We start from the raw sequence: 26,328 nt of genomic DNA, 5'->3' as shown, positions 1-26,328 counted from the left end.
CTGAAAACATTATCAATAACTTCCCCCACTCTTTATCTGTGCCTAAACCTAAACGTAGATTCCATGAACAAAGCTTCTTTCTTAGAACTGCACGCCTGTGGAATTGTCTTCTGTTTGCCTGCTTTCCAGCTGACTACAATATGGTTGTCTTCAAGTCCAACGTAAACAAGTTTCTGATGAGCCGTTCCACTTAAGTTAACAAATTTACCAAATTTCCATTACTAACGATTACTATATTGTCCAATTGACTACTGTACACTCTTAACCCTTATCCTCGAGTGATTTCTGGCCTTGATAAGTGGTTATGCTTATGTAAATTACAAAATCTTTATTAAACTTGGCCATTATGTCCCGTTTGATTTGAGAGAAAGGTGGGGGGGCATCGAATGCCATTCTTTATGACATCGAAACATTTTGCTTACTCTTAGCGAAATTCTTCCACCAAAATACCTCATTCACTCAATGGCTTTAAACCTAGTTAAAAGATCCGAAATTGTTTTGATGAAATTTTATTTACAAATGAATATATATGCAAGAGTAATGATAGAGAGTTGGAAGTTCTATGAACACCCAAAAAAGAATGAAAAATTAAAAACAAACAAACAAAATGCTAACGAGGCAGGTTAGTAATGCCCTCCCAACCCTTTACTAAGTGTCAAATCGCCCACTGTTTTTCAGTTTAGCTGAAAACAAGCAGGTCGGTCTCTAAATGGTAGTGGGAGCTAAGTGGGAATATGAAAAATAAAATGATCAGGTCGAAATATGGGGATGAATGATGTCCTACAAGATAGAAACAACATTTGGGGGTAGCTAAGGGCAAATAAATATGGGGAATGAGAAACTTTGGGGATTCTCTAGTACCAAAAAATAAAACCAGATCAGGACTCATTTATTCCATTAGCTAAGAATCATTTTAACTAAGTTCTCAGGGATGTGTTCCATAGAACCCAGGATTGCGTGTCATGCTTAGGAAAGGTACCCATACTCGTACCTGACTCCTTGACGAATGTGTACGCTAGTGTCATGCCCCCATCTCCTAAAGCAATGTAATCTTTTTCAATAGCATCTGATCCTTACTTTAAGCTGATGTTTAAAGTAAACGACCAGATTGTGATCGGAAACAGATTCGAACCCATAGGTCTCATCAAGACATGTAACCCATGTTACTAGTCTCGCTATGCCTAGGATAGCTAGAAAAACTATCCTCGCCAAAAAGGCCAAGATTTACTGTTTAAATTCATAACAGTCCGATTTGGTGCACAATTATCTATGGTGACAGTTCTAATGTTTATTGCAAGTAAGACTTAATTTATTATCCAATGTATTCCGTATTTGCTATGTTTTTTTTTTTTTTTGGGGGGGGGGGGTTCCGCGTGCGCATGCATTCATTTTTTGCGTGTTTGTACATTAATTCTGTATACTAACTATTTCATAGTTAGCTATAATATATACTGACCCAACGGGTCACAACTAGTCTCGTAATTAATAAAATTGTGCAAAAACAATTTTGTTCTGATTCATCAAAGTGATTTTTTTCTCCACGCAATTTGTTACAAACTCTTAATGATGATCAAAAAGTACAAAGAAAAGAAAGAAAAGAAAAAAAGTAAAAAAAAGAAAAGAAAAAAGAAAAAAAAAGTAAAAAAAGAAAAGAAAAAAAAGAAAAAAAAGTAAAAAAAAAAAAGAAAAGAAAGAAAAAGCTCAGCTTCAAATCATGAACAACAACAATCAATTTTGAAGAGAAGATAATTTAATTGAAGGAGGAAATTAAAAAAAGATTTTTTTATGATGGATTATTGAGAAATGAAATCTGACTTTATTTTATTCAAAAACTGTTTGACAATCAAATAAAAATTGTTTGATATCATTATTGTTTACTGGAGACAATTAGGAATATTTCTTTTATTGTTGGAGAGAGGGAGAGGGGAAGAAAAAGGAAGGGGGATGAAAAAAAAAAGGAAGAGTGGGAAAGAGAAAGAAATATTGGGAGAGAGGGGTAGAGAAAGAGAAAGAAAGGAAGAGAAAGAGAGAAAAGGAAGAAAGGGAGGAGATAGAGAGAGGAGAGAGAGATAGATAGAGAGAGAAAGAGAGGCGAGAGAGAAGGGATAGGTATATATATATATATTTATTGAATTGAACATTTTAGCATGCTGAAAGAAATAAACGATAAGATGGACAACATCTTGAAATTTGGAATATAGTATAGACTTTTTGTCATTTATTTGTATATGCTCTGTAGTTATATCGAGCTTCATAAATTAAAGGAATTGTATAAATAAAGGGTGAAATATAATTAATTAAATAAGCATATTTTTCACATACATATATGTACTAGCATTTCAGTCCGGCGTTGCCCGGGTGCTTGGAGGTGTATGTTGAACAAAAAAAAACAGTCAATTTTTTTAACTTTGACCCCTATTATGGCCCCTTAACATTTATTGTTTTGGGCTCAAATCAAGTTATTAAGTTAGATCCATGTTCAAGGAACCTATATCTAAAATTTCAAATGTTTAGACCCAAAATTGGTGGAGGAGTTTGGTAGAGTTCTCAAAGGTCAAATCGTTGAACTTTGACCCCTTAACAGCCAAATTTCTGGCCGAAAACTGATTACAAAGATTTTCCCAAATCTCAGTACCCTGTATATAAAACTTCGAGTCTGTAAACTTAAAATTGACAGAGTTATTGCATGGAAAAATGTACACAGACATACACACACGTACACACAGACACGTTCACTTTTATATATATATATATATATATATATATATATATATATATATATATATATATATATATATATATATATAATCAAGAAGTTAAACTTTAGTTTACATGCCAAAAACTTCTTTAAACTTAAAGAGAATATAAATATTAATATATATATTGTAATCCCAACCAAATAAAAAGCTCAATATGAACGAAATAGAAAATAGAGCTTGTTATAAAAGAACACAATGTAAGACTTTAAATTATAATTTACAAGAATTTATTGTTCGACTGGATACTCAAAAAGAAATATTAAGAATACCTTAATCTGCAGAGTTTCAAAGAATGCGTTCTTTCCATCAGAGGAAAAATTTTAGCAAATTATTATTGTATCGAAGCTATGAATTTGCTGATATTGGTATGAATTGAAACTGCATTATATGAAAACTAATCACATATGCATAAAAGTTAGTGTAAAGTGTTTATGAAATGCAGAAAAGAAATGAAAAAATGAAAGGATATGCAGTGGTTAGGTTGTTTCAAAAAGGCGAATTGGTCATAAGATTCAATGTTCTTATAATAATAAGTATTCCGAGTTGTAATAGGCAATACTGACAAAGCGATGCAAATTAAAAATCCAAAATTAGTGTACCTATTTACTATGCCTCCCCACGGGACAGAGTTAGACACCAGGGTCGTTTTTTAACGTGGAGAAAAGGTACAAAAATAAAAATTGTCTCAGTCGTGAAGGATTTCTCCTCCACCGAAAGAGAACAAGAAATAGAAGTGCAGCATCTGAAAAACATATACTACACTTTGATCTTGGCCCGAAAAAATGAGTGTAATCCAATTATTCTGTAGAGAAAACAGTTTGCAAGCGACCGAGGAAGAAAATTTTTTCCAAAACGTTACAGTTGAGTTATGAGTTAAAAATAGCATAGAGGATCAAAATGCGTAGGAGTTTTGACTTTCAGTTCAGCGGAAGTAAAAGAAAAGATGTAATTTCGAAAAAACAAGGTTTTAGGTAGGAGGAAAATAATCTGCAGAAGGAGAGTTCCACAAGTCTGCAGGTCTTGGAAAGAAGCTTCTGGAATAAGAATTTGTTTTACAAAACAGTGAATTGATGGAGACCACTAGACCAACATGTCAAACATGCTGGAACAAAGGAAGCAAAGAATAGATCAGACAATTCTGAGGAACATGTGCCATAATAGTATTTGTAGAAAAGATTAAGACTAGCAACATCTCGTCTGTGAGACAGAGATTGTGGAGAAGAAGAAAGGGTTATTTTGCAAAACAAAACCCATGGTGGGAGGGTTGCTTTGTCTTCTGGCATATCAACCCCTTTTAGGTTATTTAATGCTGAATCTAATTATTTCGTTAAAACTGTTTACAAACTGGTAGATCTTATATATAAAGTAAAGTCAGCACACACACACACTATGTCTATATATTTTACTTTATATTTATATATTACGATGTAGATGTTCGATAATTTCAGTAACAAAAATCACAGATATAAATCTGTTCTGTTGGTAATTTGCGTCACATATTGAAAACAAAATTTTAGTTTGACTTGCTTTAGTCAATTTTAATATTTAATCCTGATCAATATTTAAAAAGGAAATTGCTCATCCATATCCAGCTTAGTGTTGTTACTTGCAGTAATATAATGAGAAGAAGGTGCACCATTATTTTTCTAGCATTTGCCAATGTTTAGTCAAGGGAATCTTATTTGGGCCTTAAATGCTAAGTTATTTTTTAGGCTGATGTTATTGTTTGCTTGACGCATTGTATGTAAGGTCTAATTGTGTTTGAAAGCTATGATGATGCAGTTTGGTAGAAAAAAATCACTTAACTACAAAACAAGGTAAACAGAATAAATAACAATATTGAAATATTTCAATAATTTTTCGATGATAAATTATTTATTTACCAATGTTAATTTTTTATTATGAAGTATTTATTTACTAACGCTATTTTTTATTAAAATTTTATTTATGTACCAACGCTAATTTTTTATTATAAATTATTTATTTACCAACGCTAATTTTTTATTAAAAATTATTTACTTACCAACGCTAATTTTTTATCATAAATTATTTATTTACCAACGCTAATTTTTTTATTAAATATTATTTATTTACCATCCTATATTTTTATTAAAAATTATTTATTTACCAACGCTAATTTTTTATTATAAATTATTTATTTACGAAAACTAATTTTTTATTATACATTATTTATGTCCCAACGCTAATTTTTTATTATGAATTATTTATTTACCGACACTAATTTTTTATTATACATTATTTATTTACCAACGTTAATTTTTTATTATAAATTATTTATTTACCAACGCTAATATTTTATGATAAATTATTTATTTACCAACGCTAATTTTTTATTGAAAATTATTTATTTACCAACATTACTTCTTTATTATGAATTATTTATTTACCCACGCTAATTTTTTATTATAAATTATTTATTTACCAACATTCATTTTTTATGATAAATTATTTATTTAGCAACACTAATTTTTTATTATAAATTATTTATTTACCAACGTTAATTTTTTATTACGAATTATTTATTTACCAACGTTAATTTTTTATTGTAAATTATTTATTTACCAAGGCTAATTTTTTTATTATAAATTATTTATTTATCAACGCTAATTCTTTATGATAAATTATTTATTTACCAACCTAATTTTTATTGAAAATTATTTATTTACGAACATTCATTTTTTATTATAATTTATTTATTTACCAACGCTAATTTTTTATTATAAATTATTTGTTTACCAACGCTAATTTTTTTATTATAAATTATTTGTGTCCCAACGCTAAATTTTATTATAAATTATTTATTTACCAACGCTAATCTTTTATTATAAATTATTTATTTACCAATGCTAATTTTTTATTATAAATTATTTATTTACCAACGTTAATTTTTTATTATAAATTATTTGTGTCCCAACGCTAAATTTTATTATACATTATTTATTTACCAACGTTAATTTTTTATTAAAAATTATTTATTTACCAACGTTAATTTTTTATTAAAAATTATTTATTTACCAACGCTAATTTTTTATTAAAAATAATTTATTTACCAACGTTAATTTTTTATTATAAATTATTTATTTACCAACGCTAATTTTTTATTAAAAATAATTTATTTACCACCGTTAATTTTTTATTATAAATTATTTATTTACCAACGCTAATTTTTTATTAAAAATAATTTATTTGCCAACGTTAATTTTTTATTAAAAATAATTTATTTACCAATGCTAATTTGTTATTAATAATAATTTATTTACCAACGCTTATTTTTTATTATAAATTATTTGTTTACCAACGCTAATTTTTTTATTATAAATTATTTGTGTCCCAACGCTAAATTTTATTATACATTATTTATTTACCACCGTTAATTTTTTATTATAAATTATTTATTTACCAACGCTAATTTTTTTATTATAAATTATTTATTTACCAACGCTAATCTTTTATTATAAATTATTTATTTACCAATGCTAATTTTTTATTATAAATTATTTATTTACCAACGTTAATTTTTTATTAAAAATAATTTATTTACCACCGTTAATTTTTTATTAAAAATTATTTATTTACCAACGCTAATTTTTTATTAAAAATAATTTATTTACCAACGCTAATTTTTTATTAAAAATAATTTATTTACCAACGTTAATTTTTTATTATAAATTATTTATTTACCAACGCTAATTTTTTATTAAAAATAATTTATTTACCAACGCTAATTTTTTATGATAAATTATTTATTTACCAACGTTAATTTTTTATTAAAAATAATTTATTTACCAACGTTAATTTTTTATTATAAATTATTTATTTACCAACGCTAATTTTTTATTAAAAATAATTTATTTACCAACGCTAATTTTTTATGATAAATTATTTATTTACCAACGTTAATTTTTTATTAAAAATAATTTATTTACCACCGTTAATTTTTTATTATAAATTATTTATTTACCAACGTTAATTTTTTATTAAAAATAATTTATTTACCAACGTTAATTTTTTATTATAAATTATTTATTTACCAACGCTAATTTTTTTATTAAAAATAATTTATTTACCAACGTTAATTTTTTATGATAAATTATTTATTTACCAACGCTAATTTTTTGTTATAAATTTTTTATTTAGCAACGCTAATGCCTCAACCCAGAATGGCCTCACGGTGTTAAGTTCTTTGAATTTTCGAGGTAAAACTCAACTTCAGGAAAAAGAATAAACATGTACAACAATTCAGTTGAGGTGCATTTTGGCCAAGAACCGTAAGTCATAATAAACCTGTTGCATTAGAATTGCAAAGAATAAAGCTTTTGTAGGAGTGTGAGTTGGCAATTATGTTTGATATTACAGGTTGGAACGATAAAATTGTCGCCCTAGAAAAGACATGATTCCATTTCCGTTTGATGAAAATCGGTTTTCTTTTTTGTTGCAGACCATCTGCTAGTTGGCCAGTTGTGTACAAATTCCAATAGGAGCCTTCTATCGTGTCTGAAAGTGACAAAATGTTCAACGAGCAAGATCGGAGATGCGCCGCTGTACAACTGATGCTCTCTATCGATCCAAGTTATGACAACAGAACCATTGCCAGCACCCTCAAAGTTCAAATCTGGACGATTCAACGCTTAAGGGCATGCCCAGGGTGATGAAAACAAAGTTTTTGTCCATGGTTATAGTCTTTGGTGTGGTTTCAAGTGAGGGCCATATCATGCCATCTCACGTCTTCGAAGTCAGCTTGAACGTCAACACCAAGTATACCTTGACCTACTGAAGAGTGTGGTGATCCCAGGTGGCCGCTGGCAGGCCCTGGATGTGGCAGCAGGACTCAGCGCCAGCCCACAAGTCCAAAAAGAAACCCAAGCTTGGCTTCAGAAGGAGTGCTATGACTTTGTACCCTTCTCTCACTGCCTCCCTACTTCTCCAATCTGAACCCACTGAATACTTTGATTATACATCGAGAACATCACAAACACGACCTCCCACAACACTAAGCCCAGCCTAATCATCACCATCCACTGCGTATTCGCCAAGCTCCCGTCAGCGCTTGTGGAAAGGCATGCTCCCAGTTCCAGACCTGTATCAAGGTGGTGATTGAGGCTGAAGGCGGCTACATTGAATAGATGTCAGCTCTACTACATAATCAAATTATCTGAATTGATTTTTTCAATAAAAATTTTTTAAATAAAGCTGTAGTATTGTTTTCTTTAGGGCGACACTTTTATCGTTCCACTCTGTATTAAATTATGATATTTTACCAGTAATAATTATAGTATTATTAGGTGTTTCACTTAGATGTAATTTTAATTTATTTACTTATTTGTTATATCCATGTGCACAGGCATAAGATTTTATTTATTTATTTGTATTCCAGATGTTATATTTATTTTAATATTTTATCAAAGTTTATTTCTAAGGGAAACTATTTTCATGTCTAGATATCCTGAGAAACTCCTGTGCAAAGAGACCGAAGATGCTCAACAGTGATATCTTGTAGGCAAATAGTGCACACTTAATGGATCAGTCTGTCAATCACAAATGGAATTCCAGAACAAAAAAAAAAAGGAAAAGAAAATGTCTAAGAATTTCCTAAACAAATAGTAAAAGAGAAAAAAAATGTCTTTTAAAAAATAGGAAGATATCAAGAAAATGCTGGCATTTCAAGGAGAACTCAAAAATGTCAAGTCAAAGTACTGACAAGAATCTGGCATTTTCACTGCAAACAAAGACATGATGATGCTGTAAAAATGTCAACTCCACAGTGCCATAAGAGAATTCTTCGATTAAGGGCGGAATCAAGAAAGAGTGGGAGATGAGGTGTTTCCTGTCACTATCTACTTTATCCATATTAAAGCTGAAAGCAATCAATCTAAAAACTAATGAAGTGAAGAACTTCAAGAAGAAAATGGTCAAATTTGTTTTATTAAAAGAATTCTTGTTCGGTTAAGTGCCAGACCTGTTAAAAACAGTGACGAACAGGTTTCCAAATTCCTCTATCAACAGAGATTGTGAATGTGGTAATCATACTTTTTTTAGCTTTCTTCTCGTTCCGTCATACATTTATTTTCATGAGTTGCCATAGATAACGTTGCAATATTTTTGCCATAATAATAGGGTAGTTATTTACTTCCTTCCCACCATAGAAAAATGTGACACAAGGTCAGAAAGTGAGAAGTGTCAAGTTAGCATCCCTAAAAAAGGAACAATCTGATCTAGCAAAAATTGCCTGAACAGCCCCATCGGCATTTCCCAGTTAGAGCATCTCAAGGAATAAACAACAAACTTATTCCACCTAAAAGCCGAGTGGCAAGGCCTGGAAGGGTGGATTTCTTAGGTACTACCCAGGTGGTATACCTCAGTCTGACAGGAATTGGTCCACCTAAATGGCCCAGCACCTGTCAAGCTGATTGTCAAGAACGAACCCTTGGCTGGTACTTCTACCCAAGCCTACTCGCAACTGAAGCAGTTTAATTTTGATTTCTTGTTCTTTTCTTGTTCACATGAATGGTTTCTAGACAGAGGAGAGTTCCAATATCTTCAGATAGCCTCATCTGATAACTCTAGAAACTGTTAGGCATTCTTTAATAATAGAAGTGCATAGTCTTGTCTATATAAATCTAAAAGATGGGGAGGATGGCAGTGAGTGGTCAAAGATAAAAACCACAACTGATCATCGGTCAAGCATGTTCTTGTTTACTATTGATTACGTGTTCTTTTCTTGGTCACATGAATGGTTCTGAACATAGGAGAGTTCCAATTTGGGAATAGCAGATGAGTAGAGGGTCCACTTTCATATTGAAGTCTAAAGTAGTGACCAAGTTGACAAAATATTGGCTAAGATTGCACCAAATATGGTGGTTTCTTTTTAAAAAGAAAAAGGGGAATTAATAAATGGTATTATTGAAATTATTATTCTCATCTTGACGAGTTTTATTTCACATTTCAACTGACGTAATCTCTAACCTTTAGGTACATCTGTTGTAATAATTTTGGCATGTGAAGAAAAAGATTTGAACGGTAACATTTATAACCATGGGTGATAGAAACAAACCAATCAGATGCCAGAATCGCTTCATAAAATAAACTGAATCTCTGATTTCTTCAGTGATAGCTTTCTGTCATGATACGAGAAGGTCACTATGCTATGCTGATCCTGACTGAATTTATTCTTTACTTAATTATTTTGACTGCATTTATGCTGCCATTTTTTTTTTTTTTTTTTTTTTTTTTGCTTAGGACAACTATATATTTCTACTCTCAATAGACAAAATGCAAAAGAAAAAATGTGATTTAAAATGCACTGGTGTTGTTAAGTGCAGGTGGTACTTAGAATACTATTACAAATTACTTAAGACTTCTACATGGTTATGGATAGCAGAACAAGAACAAGCAACCTCCATGGATTAAATAAACAATTTGAAATTCCATATAGATTTCCAAATTCAACAGAAATATTCCCAAGTTTGACAAGATACACCTGAAGAAAGTCAGAGGTTATACCGGCTGAAACATTTAAGACAGGAACAGTCGTATGAATAATCCAATTAATGAAAAGAACATAATATTGCCAAGAACATGATACGATACTAACAAATAAACAACAAAAATTGGCTAGTCATGAGTAAAGTGTGATTTGTCAGCTTAAATGCTATTTGGGTTTGACTTAATATGTTGGATATTTCAAGTTTAAAACAAAATCTATTTAGGATGTTTTAGTTTGCTTGAAGCATTGTGCGGAGTGTGTGAAAGGAGTTGTGTTTGAAAGCGATGACAGTGCAGTCTTGTAGAGGAACACCGTGAACATGAGTCAATGTAATCTATCTAAATATCTGGTCAGGCTTCTTGCTCGGACCAATATAACTCTCTCTCTCTCTCTCTCTCTCTCTCTCTCTCTCTCTCTCTCTCTCTCCAGATTTACCTGTCTTTCTTCAGGGTCACAGTTGGTGTCATGTGCAATTTGCTGAATGTACGTGGATCTAGGTCATCCTATGCTCATGTGCCCGTGCCATGGAGTCGAAAGCAATACATTTTTCACCAGCTCTTGCTTGCTCCTCTGGCAGTGACCGGCAAATCGTAGATGTCGCTCCCTGATGGTAGTAGATATGGCAGGTAGGTTGCCATAAAATTGCTGCGTCATAAGATGATCTTGCCAAGATATATTTAACACTGTTCCTGTAGCATACGGGTGTACGTGCTGTCTAGCTTTCTTTTTACCTTTTGGTGAGTGTCCAGGTTGTAGCACTGTAAACAAGGACAGAATGAAATAAAAGAATATATCTTGACAATTTGAGAAATTCCAAATAAGGAAAAAAGAAAAAAAATGACCTGATCAGATATATGTTAGTTCGTAAGTTCATTTATAAAAGCCATTCAACGTTTGCCAACGTGCAAAACGTTAAACCGAATGTGGTGGTGGTGATCATGATCATGATCATGATAGCTCTGCTGGTTTAACTTCATTCCATTAATAATAATAATTCATTTATTTATTTCAATTTGTAAGATTATCTTCATACCAATTGCTTCATACCAGTCAATACGGGATGAGTCATTAATCCATAGAAAAGTCTGTTGGTTTATCTCTTAATACCAACTGATTAAACAGTGATTTATATTCATTTACCAATTGAGCTTTATTAAATCTAAAGCAGTTTACAACCATTGATTTCATATCTACAAGAGGGTTCTCCCCCCCCCACCCCGCATCCTAAATTTTCAGCTCAATTCTAAAGATTTATAACTCCTTTTTCTCAGGATTTATACAGTAGCTTATTATTCTTCTTTTTTTTCTATCTTCCTTTCTTTTAAACTAGCAAGGCTACTAGATATTGCCCTGCGCAAAAGTGTAACACATTTCTATTAAAACTTTATCTCTCTTTATCTTTTTCTTCCTCCCCCCCCTCCCCGTCTCGTTTTTCCCCTCCCTCTCTCCAACTCACTCTTTCTTCTCTGTCCAACCCATTCTTTTCTAGCTAGACACACACACATACACACATAGAGTTCTTCTTTATATATGATTCTAGATAATTAGCGAGGGCCACCCGACTTTGCCCATTTGTCAAATACGCTTAAATATAATTGAACTCATGTAGATTTTATATTTATTATTACAGAGCTAATTCTTTATTAAATATTATATTGTACCTAATATATTGCATTGATTTCAAAAGATTAAAAAATGACTTGGGTGCCATCAGTTAGAATTGGAACCAAAACATTTAGTGCTTTAGCCACATTCTCTATTGTTTGAGCTATCGCTAGATAGATAAGAAAGATTTAAAATTAAGCCACTTCAAACTATAAATAAATTTGGCCATGCACAAAAGTAAAAAAATATGTCGATAATTTGAAATAAACATTTTACATTTTAATTTGCTGACATATTTCTGTATGTATTATTCATCCATCCAAACAAAGATTTTACTCGTTATAAACCATCCTTGATGTATGATTACTGTTTCATGCTAATTTCGGTGCTATATGACCATTAGTTTGAGTTTATTGGTTAAATATTTTAACACAGACACACACACATACATACATTTACTGTTTTATTTATATAGATAACACTGAAACTCCCTCCTCACTGATGAAATCCGGCCCAGTTGACTCTCAGTGAATGAATAACTCTTTCTAAATTTCAGATATTCATCCAAGACTATGCTGATCAAGAAAACGCCAACTTTTTTTTATCTTTGTTTTATAGTTTTTGAGCTTTAGCTGGACATACAAACACACACACACACGTACACACATGGTTTGTAACACACACACGCACATAGACAACTGCCCTTTATATAATAGACTAGCATGGATACCTGGCATTGCCCAGGTCCACATGAAGTTCCATTTGGACAGATCTGCTATACTAAGGATATTGAGCAATTTTTCATTATTATATGTTAACTTGATCGTGGGCAACGTCGATACCCTTACAACAATTTCAAAAATAAAAGATACTTAAAAATGGATAAAAACACAAAAATGTAATTGCCCCTCAAAAAATAAGTATGTGACAACATACCCACTAGATATTTTGGCAGAAGGAATATGAAGAGAAGGAGCTATTCTCCGGATATTGAGCACTTTTTGTTCCACGTGCGCTTGACACCCCCCCCTAAAAAAAATGAATTAATCAAAACACCTTTTAATCAAAATAGCACGTGCGACCCCCCCCCCAACATGAGTCACAGTGTCGCAAAAGAAGGAAAGAAGGCAAAAACTTATGGAGAAACGCTTTTTCCCACACGACCCCAAGTGCTTATGGCAACATGACGTTGCAAAATAAGCGTTTTAAACATAGTTTTAGTTTCATACGTGTGCATGACTTGTGAAAAAGATATGCGAAATACAGACGCCCCCCCCCCTCCAAAAACTGGTCTAGTTGACCACCACAGAATGAATCTTTTTTTCTAATTTTCACATATTATGCATCCAGGGCATTGCCCTTTCAGATGGTACTAGTTTTGACCCAGTCAGATATGGATGACAAACGTTTTTAGCACTAACATACAAACAGGTCCTCTTTATATAATAGGTTAGCAGAGGTATTCAGTAATACCTGCGGTTAAACAAGCTAAATAGAAGATGTTAAATAGTGCTAAGTTTATTTAAATTAAATCGGGAGTTAATGTCTCTCAATTTGCAAAAAATGCTAACCGATTCTCTGGGCCTGTATTAATCTATAAATATAAAAGCGAAAATGTATGTAAGTATGTATATTCGCTTTTTCTGTACGTCTACTAAAGGCTTTTTTCAGAGAAGCGGTCGGTCGGTTCACAACTTTTAAAACTTTTTATATCACATATAAATCATAATATCTCAGAGTTAACAACAAAGCTCGCTTGTCTATTTAATTTGCTCGATTTTGGGAAGATAAATATTCAACATTTGTCACTCGCCGCATGTGGGTTAGTCTTTTTCCTATAACATCTTGGGAAAATAAAAATCCCACAGTTAAACTTGACCTCATTAACTCATTAAAACGGGAACCTGCTAAATCCAAGTAATTAAATAAATTCAAACGTGTTTCTGTTAGCATCTCGCGGTGGGGCAATCGTTAACGTCGCACATTTTTTTTTCACACTTTAATTTACAACTTTGCCTCAACGGTTCGGGTTCGATCCTCATACTTACTTTTTTTTTTAACCCCCCCCCCCCCCACCCTGGAGTTTCCACACACACCTCCAAACACCCGGGCAACGCCGGGTACCCCTCGCTAGTACATGATAACATTAAAAATCGTCTCTAATTTTTGATAATATTCAACGATAGAAAATGTCCATTTAACCCCCAAAGAATGAATCTTTTTTAAATTGTAAATATTATTTGTCTGGGGTTACACTGATTAAAAAATACCAACTTTGTAGCAGTTTGTTGTGTATTTTCTAAATTTTAGCTTACAAACATGCAAACTTACAGACAACTGCCTCTTATATAATAGACTAGTGGGGGGAAGGACAGTGTTGCCCGGTCGTTAAAAAAAATTGTGATAATGGGGGGGGCGTTGCCCAGTCATAAAAAAAAATTGTAAGGGGAGGGGGGTTGCCATCAGTCAGAAGCAAAGCCGCAACCAATCAGAAGCCAGCTCTCAGTCACGTGATCAAGTCTATAAAAACGGCAACACTCTCTCTTTCTTCCCAACCCGCAAGTGTGACACTATCTCTGATGATCTCACACATAAAAAGGCTCCCAAAATACCAACATTTAATATTTTAGCAAAACGGATTATTTATTTTCTGTATTACTTTACTTTACAGATATAAAATAATTACAGTGTCCCTCCAAAGTCTTGTTTTGTTTGTTTATCTTAAAATACCCCCAAGAAAAATGGAGATCTCACAGATAGTAACCCTTAAAACAATCTCTATAACTTCTTTTTACTCTACAGATTGCAACTTCAATAAGAATGAACACATGTTGCAAGGGTCAGCAATAGAGAGATGTTATTTACTGGAACATGTACGATTTCAGCAATGCCATAAAACCAAACTAATTATTTAACTTACAAATATAAATAAAGACTATAAAGACTCTTCGTTCAAATACTTCTAACAGGTTTAAAAATTGATAAGTGGTTTATTCAGACTTTGAATCTTTCTATTATTATATTTTTCTTTGTCTGTCTGACTGTCTGTCCATTCCACTTTTTTCTTGGAAACTACTGAGCCAATCTGGTTGAAATTTTGTGTGGGCTTTTGTTATGATAAGGTGCAGCGAACTATTATGATATTTGTGGTACTTATGCATTTAACAAACCAGGCGTAACTCAGCGTTCAGCTCAGATTTCTCCCGGAACACAACCTCAACCGCTCGGGTGTAGCTGCTGCCTGATGCGGAACCAAACGGGAACTTCTGGACATCGAAAAAATTGTTTAAAATTTATTTATTTGACAAAAAAAAAAAATTTACATTTTCTACAAAACATTTAATAAAAAAAAATAAATGAACGGTAAGTTTTTACTTCTTTTTTCTGTTGATGTTTCTATATTTAAAATTTTGAGGCATTTTTTTTTTTTTTTTTTTTTTTTAGTGTAGGTTGTTATTATTTCATCAGCACCGTTCAGCTTTATCTGGCTGTTGACATACGCTGGAGAAATCCTAGCTGAACGCTGAGTTACATCTGATTTGTTCAATGCACAGTTAGAGATTACTAGGGATTAGTATTCAAGTTCCACTTTTCCTTGGAAACTACTGAGCCGATCTTACTCCAATTTTGTATGTATCTTTGTTATGATAGAGTGCAATATTATGGTATCCGGTCGATACACAGCAATTAATAAGGGATTAGTAATTATGTTTCACTTTTTCTCAGAAACTATTAGTCCGATCTGGCTGAAATTTTGTATGAACCTTTATTATGGGAAGGTGCAACGAACTAAGTATTATGGTTTCTGTTTGATGCACAATAAAGGATTAATATCGATTAATAGGGATTAGTCACTGCAATACCACATTTATTATAAAAGTTTTCTCGGAAATTGCTGAGCCGATCTGGTTGATATTTTGTATGCACCTTTTCTATGATAAAGTGCAGCGAACTAAGTGTTATGGTATCTGTTTGATGCACAGTTAGGGATTAATAAGGATTAGTATTTAGTGCAAAAATGACCACAAATTTAACGATATTAAACCAACAATTTGACATAAAGCATTCATTTTAAGTCAACGGGCTATAACTTTTCCCTGTTTAAACGGGATAAAAAGTTTTGTTTTTATAATAGGCATTGTTTAAAAAGCCTGGTGATCTTACAGGAAACCGTTAGCATCTTTACTTATAATCATGCAATGCAATCCATGAGGGTACATTAGAGGTGTATATATATTCCCCCCCCCCCCGTTGATATATTTAGTCCTTCATTGGATTGGACCAAACACTTATACGTTCATAGATTCGATTTGTTAAGTGGGTATTAAGACAAAATGTCAGCTTCCCACTCGATTTCAGTTCAATACAAGGATGACGACATTTATTACAGTGGAGGCTTTCACAAATCAATTTCCATTCATTGCACGCGCGCGCATCTTCATTCATCGTTCGCCATAGCCGCCCACGCGCGCGCAACCCCCCCCCCCCCTCTCACATGCCCAAACCCAGACACAACTTCCGCCTTACTTTTCTTCTTTTTTTCCTTTTTTGTTATTTGTCTTCATTGTAAGTTCTTTGGATATGACTCATCTAAATCAATGCTGGCAAACCTATATCACTCATATACATAGAGACAGGCAAAAACATTTTATTGGCTTACTGTTGTGGTGTGTCCACCTTACGGATAATAATGAACTCTTCGACTTAGTATAAAGACCGAGAAAATATATCTCTTGGCGTTTGCGCGCCAGTTATGTGTAAGTTATGCGCCCTTGGCAGTTGGACTGACGTATAACCACACTCTTTATCTGTTGTATTTATTTTTCTGTTCAAAATATTTCGTTTCCACTAAATTCTGAGTTGTATCTTTCTACTAGAGGCTAGAGATTATAGGCTCTGTCAGTCTGTTGTACATTAATTTGAAATATCATTTTCATAGCTAAACAAATGGCTGCCCAAGATCAAGGCTTGATGACCAATGCTTTGAAGAAGATGAGTGGTCTCAGCAATCACAACAAATGCAGGTTTTGCTACATAGAAACTGACATCCAGCTGTAAGGTTCTGTTGGTAGACGGTTGCGATACAATGTCACACGGAGAGTATAATTATCTCCACTGGACTATCTATAAATAGTTTATTATGGAACGCAGCAGCAAGTCCTGAGAACATATACCAGGAAGAACAGTTGAATATAAGAATACTTACACCTGAGAGTATCCTGTATCTCTAAAAGGCTGCCACTCGCCCATGTATGGAATATTGCTGTCACATTTGGGCTGGTGTATTTCCTACTAGACAAGGTTCAAAAGAGAATCGCCAACCTAATAGGTCCCACACTGTCAGCTAGGCTTCAACCACTGTCCCATCGACAAAATGTTGCATCCCTTTGCCTATTTTACAAGTATTTTAATCGTAGATGCTCTGACGAATTACAAGCTCTTGTATCCACTCGACATAAATACCCCCTAAAAAACCAACAAGCAGCAAAATCCCACCCCTACACAGTAGAGATCCACAGATGTAAGAAAATTTCTTTCCTAGTACTGCCAGACTTTGGAATTCCCTTCCGGATTCTTGCTTTCTCTGACATGTAGAAGTTCAAGTGTAATGTAAACAGACATCTTGCTGCTCAACTCCCTACATAGTACCCCTGCAAATCATATTCTAGATAGTAGCCCCCTACATCAAAGTGGCACTGTGCCTTGTTTGGGGTGAAAATGCAAAAAAAAAAAAGTCATACACTATCCACTATAACTATGAAATTCTTACAGCTATGTACTGAAAAAAAAAAAACAGAGCTATTACACCTGACACAGTAATATAGGACAAAAAAGAGAAAGAAGCAACCTTAGTAGAAGTTAGTGCCTCCAATGAAGCTGAGTTAAACAAGAGCTGAGAAGGAAAAGATAACAAAATGCCTGCGTCTTATGTATGACATGGAAAGAAACTAGAATCTTGGGAGATCTCCATCATTCCATTGATAATAGAAGCAACCGAACTCATGAAACTGAATTTCAAAAACTACCTGGTAAATATACCTGGTGAACCAAGTGCAAGAGAAATACAGACAAGTGCACATAAAAGGACAATTAGAATCTTAAAACGATCGTTCGGTGGGAATGTATGAGATAGCAGGTGAGTGTCTATAGTCCAGTAGGATGCTTCATCCCCAGTTAAAACAAAATAAGAAAATTTAAAAAATGAGTAAAGCTAATTGAATTGATGCAATAAAGACATTTTTTTTTAACAAAATGCTCTAATATTTTCAATTAACATTTCCTTTTGTTTCTTTTACAGTTTACCCGGATATAAAAGTGTCGGGCATCATCCTCTGAACATTTAGCCTTGATACTTTGCGGCTTTCTTCTTTTGGCATCTAAGCAAAGCTAATGCCTAATAGCGAACGGATTGGATGTAGTTTGAAAGTGGTCATGTACTTGCTACGACGTTTCCTACACATGGAGAACTACAAAGGCAGCCAGGAGAATGGCACCGAACGTACCAAACTTATCCGCAGGTTTGGAAAGCGAGGAAAAGGAAAACTTTGCTTTAACATGCCATGTGGCATCGCCATCACAAAATCAGGTATTTTATTTTACTATTCTTTCTGCTAATCATTACTAATACCGAGATAACAAAATATAATTTTTTTTATGAGGAAATCACCACTTATCAAGGCCTGAAGGCCATTTGAGGATAAGAGTTAATTTGTAAGGTGGTCACTGAGACACCAGTGTAGCGATCGATAGTGATGAAAATTGGGTAGAATTTGATGATTTAAGGGGACGGCTCAACAAGAACTTGTTTACATTGGACTTGAAGACAACCATGTTGTAGTCAGCTGGAAAATAGCCCGGTAATATAGAATTCCACAGGTGGGCTGTTCTAGTAAAGAAACTTTGTTTATGGAATTTGTCTTTAGATTTCGGCACAGATAGAGTCGGGGGAGGGGGGGATTTTTGACAGTGGTTCTAGTTAGAGAAGTATTTGTTGTAAAGATTTTGTGGGGGGGGGAAGCAGATATTGAAGCTCAGTCGAGCAATTGACATGAAAATAACGATAGAGCAGAGATATACTCGCAATGTCTGTGAAAAAGAGGTTGCAAGGAGCAGAAAAAGACATCAATTACGAGGTTTTGAAGCCGGTTTTGAAACCTGTCAAGGCAAGAAATCTAAAATATGATCAACTTTCTGCAGCTCCACTCCATATGTGGCACCAGCACTCCATTTTAGAACGTATTTTGCTCTTATACAAGTAGAGGATTGTGTCAGGATTTATATATCTTCTGAAGCCGTAAAATGATGCAGCCATTTTTCCAGCAACCTTGGCAACAGATTTCACAGTAGTCTTTCATTTCAGGTCAGTTCCAGAAATTTGTCAAAGTAGGGTGCTTTCTCAAGATGAAAGCTATTTATTTCAATTAGGGTCAAGCTTTCAAAGTTTGCATAGATACTAATTATGGGCAAAGTAATCATCTTTGGTTAGTCAGTAACTTAATCAGGGGGCTACTGTTGCAATATTTTTTACTCATAATGTCCCTCAGTGTTGGGAGATTCTATTTATAAACGATGCTGCTAGAAACTGGCAAATCAAATTAATTCACGTTCTGCTATCAACCAATCAGAAACCAGAATTGCTCCATAAAAATTAAACCTTTTCAGCAAGCTTGCACATATTTTTTTTCATGTCAACACGAGAAGGATCTTTGCTCTTTGGCTGGAAAATTATAAAGTTCAGAACCTGTACAGAGCAGCTGTCCACTGAGAATTCCACTGAGTCATCTTCAGGACTTGTATAGAATAACTACCCATCGGAAACTCTTCTGAAACTAAACATGGCTTACAACAATTTGTCCATACTCGATATTTATGTAAACTTTGAAGATTCATAAACTTCTATTAAATATTAATTTTTTAATGCAAATAAGTCACAAATAAATTATTTTAAATCAAAATTATTCCAAAACAATTAATGTCAATAATAGCAATGATAACCTTCTTTCTTAATATTTTGTAAAACTAAGAAAGAAAAATAATTTATATATATATATATATATATATATATATATATATATATATATATATATACACACACACATTTGTCTTTACATAAGCAGTAGTTTATATATATATATACACATTTGTCTTTGCATAAGCAGTAGTATATATATATTATCTTTTCTATCATCTTAAATTTGTTTTTCTTTCTGCTTCTCTCCTTGGTTTCATATTTTCTGTGTTGTATCAAACGCCCGGAATCGTCATTTTGAATATAATACATCCTCCATTAAAAGAAACAACAATAAACATCAAACTTAAACTAAAAAGAAAAATACATAAAGAAAACACAACTCTTTCTGGTAGGATTTTAAAGCTACAATTTTGTAAATTAACACCTTTTTCATGTTATTCCTTCAAACAATTCTACATTTTGTGTTTCCTTTCTTGTGTTCCGCCATTTTTGAACATTTTTTTTTAACACACATAAAATGCTTCATGTCTGCTGGATGCAAAGCAAATGTCAGCTGCCTTTCATTTGAAACCTGCACACAGCAAAAAGCTTCCATTGAGGAAGTTGAAGAGATTTCAAAAACAAGACATGAGAGAGTGAATAAGGAAATGAGGGAAATAAAACAATGTACAAAGAAATCACCACTTATCAAGGCCCAGAGGCCACTCAAGGATACAGGTTAAAGAGTGTACAGTAGTCAAAGGAAGAAAATTATAGTAATCGTTAGAAGAGTAAACTTGATTAATTGGGGTGCTAATGCAGAGAGTGATCAACGCTATTTTTTAAATCGTATTTCCAAGTTTAATTAAAGTTTTATTATATGTTTTTTTTTTATTCAATTGTAAGGTTAAAGTATAGAATAGTTACAAAACACCCTCCCCTCCCCATGTTAAGAATGGCTTTTTAAATAATAACGTTATTATTTCAGCACGGATCAATAAGTGCACTAGTACCTTAATTGGATCACTTAAGGGGAACGGCTCATCAAGTACTTGTTTACGTTGGATTTGACGACAACCATATTGTAGTCAGCTGGAAAGCAGGCAAACGGAAGAGAGTTCCACAGGCATGCAGTTCTAAGAAAGAAGCTTTGTTCATGGAATTTACATTTAAGTTTAGGCATAGATAAACAGTGGGGGGAAACTATTGATAGTGTTTTCAGCTAGACGAGTGTTTTTCATGAATGTTTGGCAAAAGGGGACCATAGATTGGAGCTCAGACGAACACTTGCCATGAAAATAACGATAAAGCAGAGACAGGCTCACAATGTCTCTTCTGTCAGAAAGAGGTTGCAAGGAAGAGAAAAGGGCATCCCCCACTAGTCTGCAAAGTCTATTTTGAACTGTGTCAAGGCAGGATAAGGTCATTAAATACAATCCCATGCAGGATTTATTTTTAATCCTTCCTTTAGCATTAAAATATTTAAAAAATAAATTCAGACATTGGTAAATTTATAGAATCACATCCATCTCTAATCGAGTGATTTTGTTTCTGGTTTTATAAGTTTTCCAATTGCTCTGAAATCAAACATGGCATTAGAAACTATGAATAAATATATGAGACATTCTGGAAAGGAATCTATTTGTTTGAAGTAGCTGAGGAATGTTGGCTACTGGTAATTGCTTCTTATTGCCAGGGACGTGCGTAGGGGTGGCTGCTAGGGGTGCCCAAGCACCTGCCTCTTTTATTCCTGTTTTAAAAGTGCCCTTTTCAGAGGAGCTTATTATAGGTCTGTACCTCACCATTTCTACATTTTTGCCATTTTTTTTCACTTAAGCACCTGTCCTGAAAAGGTTCTCTGCACATTACTGCTTATCGTTATTGTAGCGAAATTTGACAACTGAAAAAATAAGTTTTTATTAAAAAAAATGACTGCTTACTGTTTTTGTCAATTTCAACAATAAGCAATGTTTATTTACCTAATTGTCATGTCACAATTAGTTAAATATTTCTAGATGGTACATAAAATACATATTTTCATGATTCAATGAAAAAATTATTTTGGCATATTTTTTTTGTCACGTGTGACGTAAACACAAGGGAAATACACTTATAGTTTGAATTGGCCTAAGTTTTTGACAGTTTTCAAAAATGAATTACATCCCCTGCTAATATAAGCGCTCTTCAGTTATTATGTCAGCTAAAATTGTTAATTTCTTCAAAAACTATTTTCCTTAATAATTAATTTTTTACCTTATCGTTTTTCATAATTTTTGGATATTTTCATCACTGCGACATGACGATTCAGTAGATACCACTGGTTTCACTTGAAATTCAATATTTCAGCTTTTGAATTTTGCTGCAATAACAAAGAAACCCCCATTAATTGAGTAATAAAATCTTAGTCAGTCACTTAAATGAACGGTTGCTCGTAATTATGCTTAAGCTTAAGCCCTTTTTTTTTTTTACAAAGGAGTCACCAATTTATCAAGGCTCAGAAGCCACTCAAGAATAAAAGTTAATGAGTGTACAGTAGTCAATGGGACAATATCGTAGTAATCGCTTGTAGTGGAAATTTGATCACTTGGATTACTTAAGGGAAGCACTCATCAAGAACTTGTTTATGTTGGACTGAAAAACGATCGTATTGTAATCAGCTGGAAAGCAGGGAAATGGAAGAGAGTTCGACAGGCGTACAGTTCTAAAAAAGAAACTTTTTTTCATGGAATCTACATTTAGGTTTAGGCACAGATAAAGAGTGTGGGAAATTATTGATAGTGGTTTCAGGGAGACGAGTGTTTTGTAGAAATATTTTGGGGGGATATATTTCTTCTTCTCTTTTTTTCTCTTCTTCCTTTCTCTTGAGTTAGCCTCACTGCTGCTGATGTTGTTGGTCATGTGACTAATTTCTGCCTGTTGATTGGTCTGTGCATTCCTGCTTTTTGTGATAAAACTCAAGCTGAAGTTGACAGTTCGGACTTGATGTGCTATTTTCTCTCCGTCTAAACAGGACATTAAAATGTACAAGTGAACTCGTCTAAGTTACCAAGCGAAGTTTATAATGTTGAAGTGATTGCGTCTAAATTACCTGACGAATTTGTATCTTGCTGAGAGAAATCTACCTCAAGGAAATCCAAAAATCTGTCAAGGACTTGGCATTTAAATATGTTGAAAAAATACCAGCTTGCAAGAAAGAAGATACATATGGAAAATATTCTCACTAGGAAAGTTTGAATTGGAAGTGTCTATCACCATCACTAGGTATTTTCTTCTGAAGTTTGGAGAAAATAGATACGTCTGAAGCTGCAGGTTTTTTTAGTCAAAAGAAAAGAATATTTCTATTCTGACCGGACTCAAAGAAGAAACAAAGAAGTTTTGTTTTACCAGACTTCTTGCCTCTTTAGAGAACGTTATTATGTGAAGAATTATGTGTATTTTTTTTCAGGTTATTCCAAAAATGAGGAAATAAATTCCTTACTATAAAAGAACATTCTCGGAACATTATTTCAGATAATAATCTATCTTTGGCTGCAGATATTTCAACTAATCTTCACGAGAGGACATCTATTTTAAAAGAAAAAGACGACATTACAAAATGTAAGCTTAAATTGCAAACAAAGGGAGCAAAGTCTTTTTGACTTTGCTAAAGTATTTCGACCTTTTTTAAAAAAAAAATCTTATGTTCGTTGAAATCTCATATCACAGCAGTAAGTAAAAATTGCCTTCTCAATCCGTCTTTCTTTCTTTCTTTCTTTCGTAATTGTTACAACACAAAGGACTTTTTGTAGCTGAAAGCAAATCTTAGCAGCAGAGACAGCTCGTGAACTTTTGGGGGGGCTTTAAGTTTCTTTTTTTTCCTAAAAAAAATTTTTTGTTTGTTTGTATCAACCAAGTCTTCTTCTCATTTTTTTGTTACTTTTCTTTGTCTTTGTATCGGTAACGTTTTTATACGTCGAAGTGACCTTCATTGGAAGTGAGGATAGTAATTTCAACATTTTTCATGACAGTTTGGCAAGGGGGGATCTTAGATTGAACCTCAGATGAGCACTTACCATGAAAATAACGATAGAGCCTAGGGTACTTCTAGCAGCTCCTACCCAGATGTGGCAACAGTACTCCATTTTAGGACATGCTTGGCTCTTATACAGGCTTTTGACATATTTTTCAATGTCTCTCCCAGGTTGCTATACCCGGCCATATTTAATGATTTATGGCTTACACTAGCCAATTATATTCTTGTGGGGAGGAACCCGGATGTATAATATTCATTATATCAGTCTATGACGTCAGGAGGGAACTTTTCCTGAAACCCTAATCTTTGCGATGGGAGTTTTCCCTTGACTACGTAGTTTAGCCCATTGTTGAGATAGCTTGTTCTCTCTTGACTGAAGCATGTTCCCGGCCCTATGCAGTTCTTGCCAGTCTAACCTTGCAGGCTTTATTTTCTCACCCTTTCAGAGGTTTAGTTTATTGTTAATCGTTCGAGGCGTTCCCACAGGGGAATACTGCCGAAACTCTCTTGGCATTTTTTTGCAAGCTAGAGAGCTTTTCCTCTAGGACATTGGATTTTCAAATTCCACTTTCCCAACCTTTACATCACACTAACCCACCATGTCTATTCGATAGCCCTGACCATCTCCTCTGTTGTGGCAGGCTTCAGTTGTCCATTGATCAAGTCAATACTGTCAGTATTGAGAGTCCTCACATCAAACAAAACCAGAAGTCCAGTTTATAAACAAAAAAATAGATTTTTTTTTTCTAGTTTACAAATGGTACCCGTCTACTTAGGTGACAGGCTTGCAGCATTGAATCTTTGCTTGCCTAGACTGAAACATATAATTCCCATTATAGTCTCTTGGCTGAGAGCCCTAAACAAACCAATCTGTTCAGAGAGGCACACTAACACAACCCAACTGCCTCAGTAACTCTCACCAGAACACCAACTGCCTGTTCTCCAATATTTAACTTCAACTCCCAATCTTTCTTTTCCTTCTCTGGAATCTCTTCACGCCTACCTGACTGATATTTTGTCACTGGTCATCGTTTAGCCGTGTAGAGGAGACATTCACCGAAGATACGATTCAACTTTTCTCTGGACATTGTATCTTTCATAAAGCCAATCTCAACATGACTTTTCCAATTCACTGAGGTACTTATTTTCCAAACAAAGAGAATATCCATTAGGTGGTATGAATCCGGCCAGAAATATTTTCAGCTTTCCATGCCCTTTCTTTTCCTTTGGTCAAGCATCTGTTACTGCAAGTCGCTATTCGCATGCACTAACAAAACATGTTTACACTTTTAGTATTCATGGTGTCACAAAAGCATAAAATATAGGCCAGTTTTTTACTTGCATTTTTTTACTCATCCCCCCACCTCCATTGACAGGACATTTTCTATTTTGGTGACCCTCTGTCTTGACATTTTCTATTTTGGTGATCCTCTGTCATTCTGTCGTGACATTTTCTATTTTGGTAACCCTCTGTCATGACATTTTCTATTTTGCTGACCCTCTGTCATGACATTTTCTATTTTGGTGATCCTCTGTCGTGACATTTTCTATTTTGGTGACTCTCTGTCATGACATTTTCTATTTTGGTGATCCTCTGTCGTGACATTTTCTATTTTGCTGACCCTCTGTCATGACATTTTCTATTTTGGTGATCCTCTGTCGTGACATTTTCTATTTTGGTGACTCTCTGTCATGGCATTTTCTATTTTGGTGATCCTCTGTCATGACATTTTCTATTTTGGTGATCCTCTGTCGTGACATTTTCTATTTTGGTGAACTCTGTCATGACATTTTCTATTTTGGTGACTCTCTTTAGTGACATTTTCTATTTTGCTGACCCTCTGTCGTGACATTTTCTATTTTGGTGATCCTCTGTCGTGACATTTTCTATTTTGGTGAACTCGTTCATGACATTTTCTATTTTGCTGACCCTCTGTCGTGACATTTTCTATTTTGTTGACCCTCTGTCTTGACATTTTCTATTTTGGTGATCCTCTGTCATTCTGTCGTGACATTTTCTATTTTGGTAACCCTCTGTCATGACATTTTCTATTTTGGTGAACTCTGTCATGACATTTTCTATTTTGCTGACCCTCTGTCGTGACATTTTCTATTTTGCTGACCCTCTGTCGTGACATTTTCTATTTTGGTGACTCTCTGTCATGGCATTTTCTATTTTGGTGATCCTCTGTCATGACATTTTCTATTTTGGTGATCCTCTGTCGTGACATTTTCTATTTTGGTGAACTCTGTCATGACATTTTCTATTTTGGTGACTCTCTTTAGTGACATTTTCTATTTTGCTGACCCTCTGTCGTGACATTTTCTATTTTGGTGATCCTCTGTCGTGACATTTTCTATTTTGGTGAACTCGTTCATGACATTTTCTATTTTGCTGACCCTCTGTCGTGACATTTTCTATTTTGCTGACCCTCTGTCGTGACATTTTCTATTTTGGTGACCCTCTGTCGTGACATTTTCTATTTTGGTGATCCTC

General features: G+C 33.7%; 1 protein-coding gene across 6 annotated transcripts in view; it reads left to right on the top strand.

The window, feature by feature from the left end:
• The window catches only part of LOC145284457 (uncharacterized), a 416,749-nt gene that overhangs the window by 384,260 nt on the left and 6,161 nt on the right, over window positions 1–26,328 (top strand). For all 6 annotated transcript variants that reach the window (XM_080133287.1, XM_080133284.1, XM_080133283.1 and 3 more), the window contains one exon: window positions 18,167–18,454. In XM_080133287.1, coding sequence (XP_079989413.1) covers window positions 18,259–18,454 — 196 coding nt within the window. In that variant the 5' untranslated portion in view covers window positions 18,167–18,258. The remainder of the gene's footprint in view (window positions 1–18,166; window positions 18,455–26,328) is intronic.

This window comes from Euprymna scolopes, chromosome 9 (assembly GCF_053919585.1).
Source record: "Euprymna scolopes isolate OS-2025 chromosome 9, ASM5391958v1, whole genome shotgun sequence".
NCBI classification, from domain to species: Eukaryota; Metazoa; Mollusca; class Cephalopoda; order Sepiida; family Sepiolidae; genus Euprymna; species Euprymna scolopes.
The sequence above is the reverse complement of the archived record's forward strand: the minus strand, read 5'-3'. Positions and strand labels throughout refer to the sequence as shown.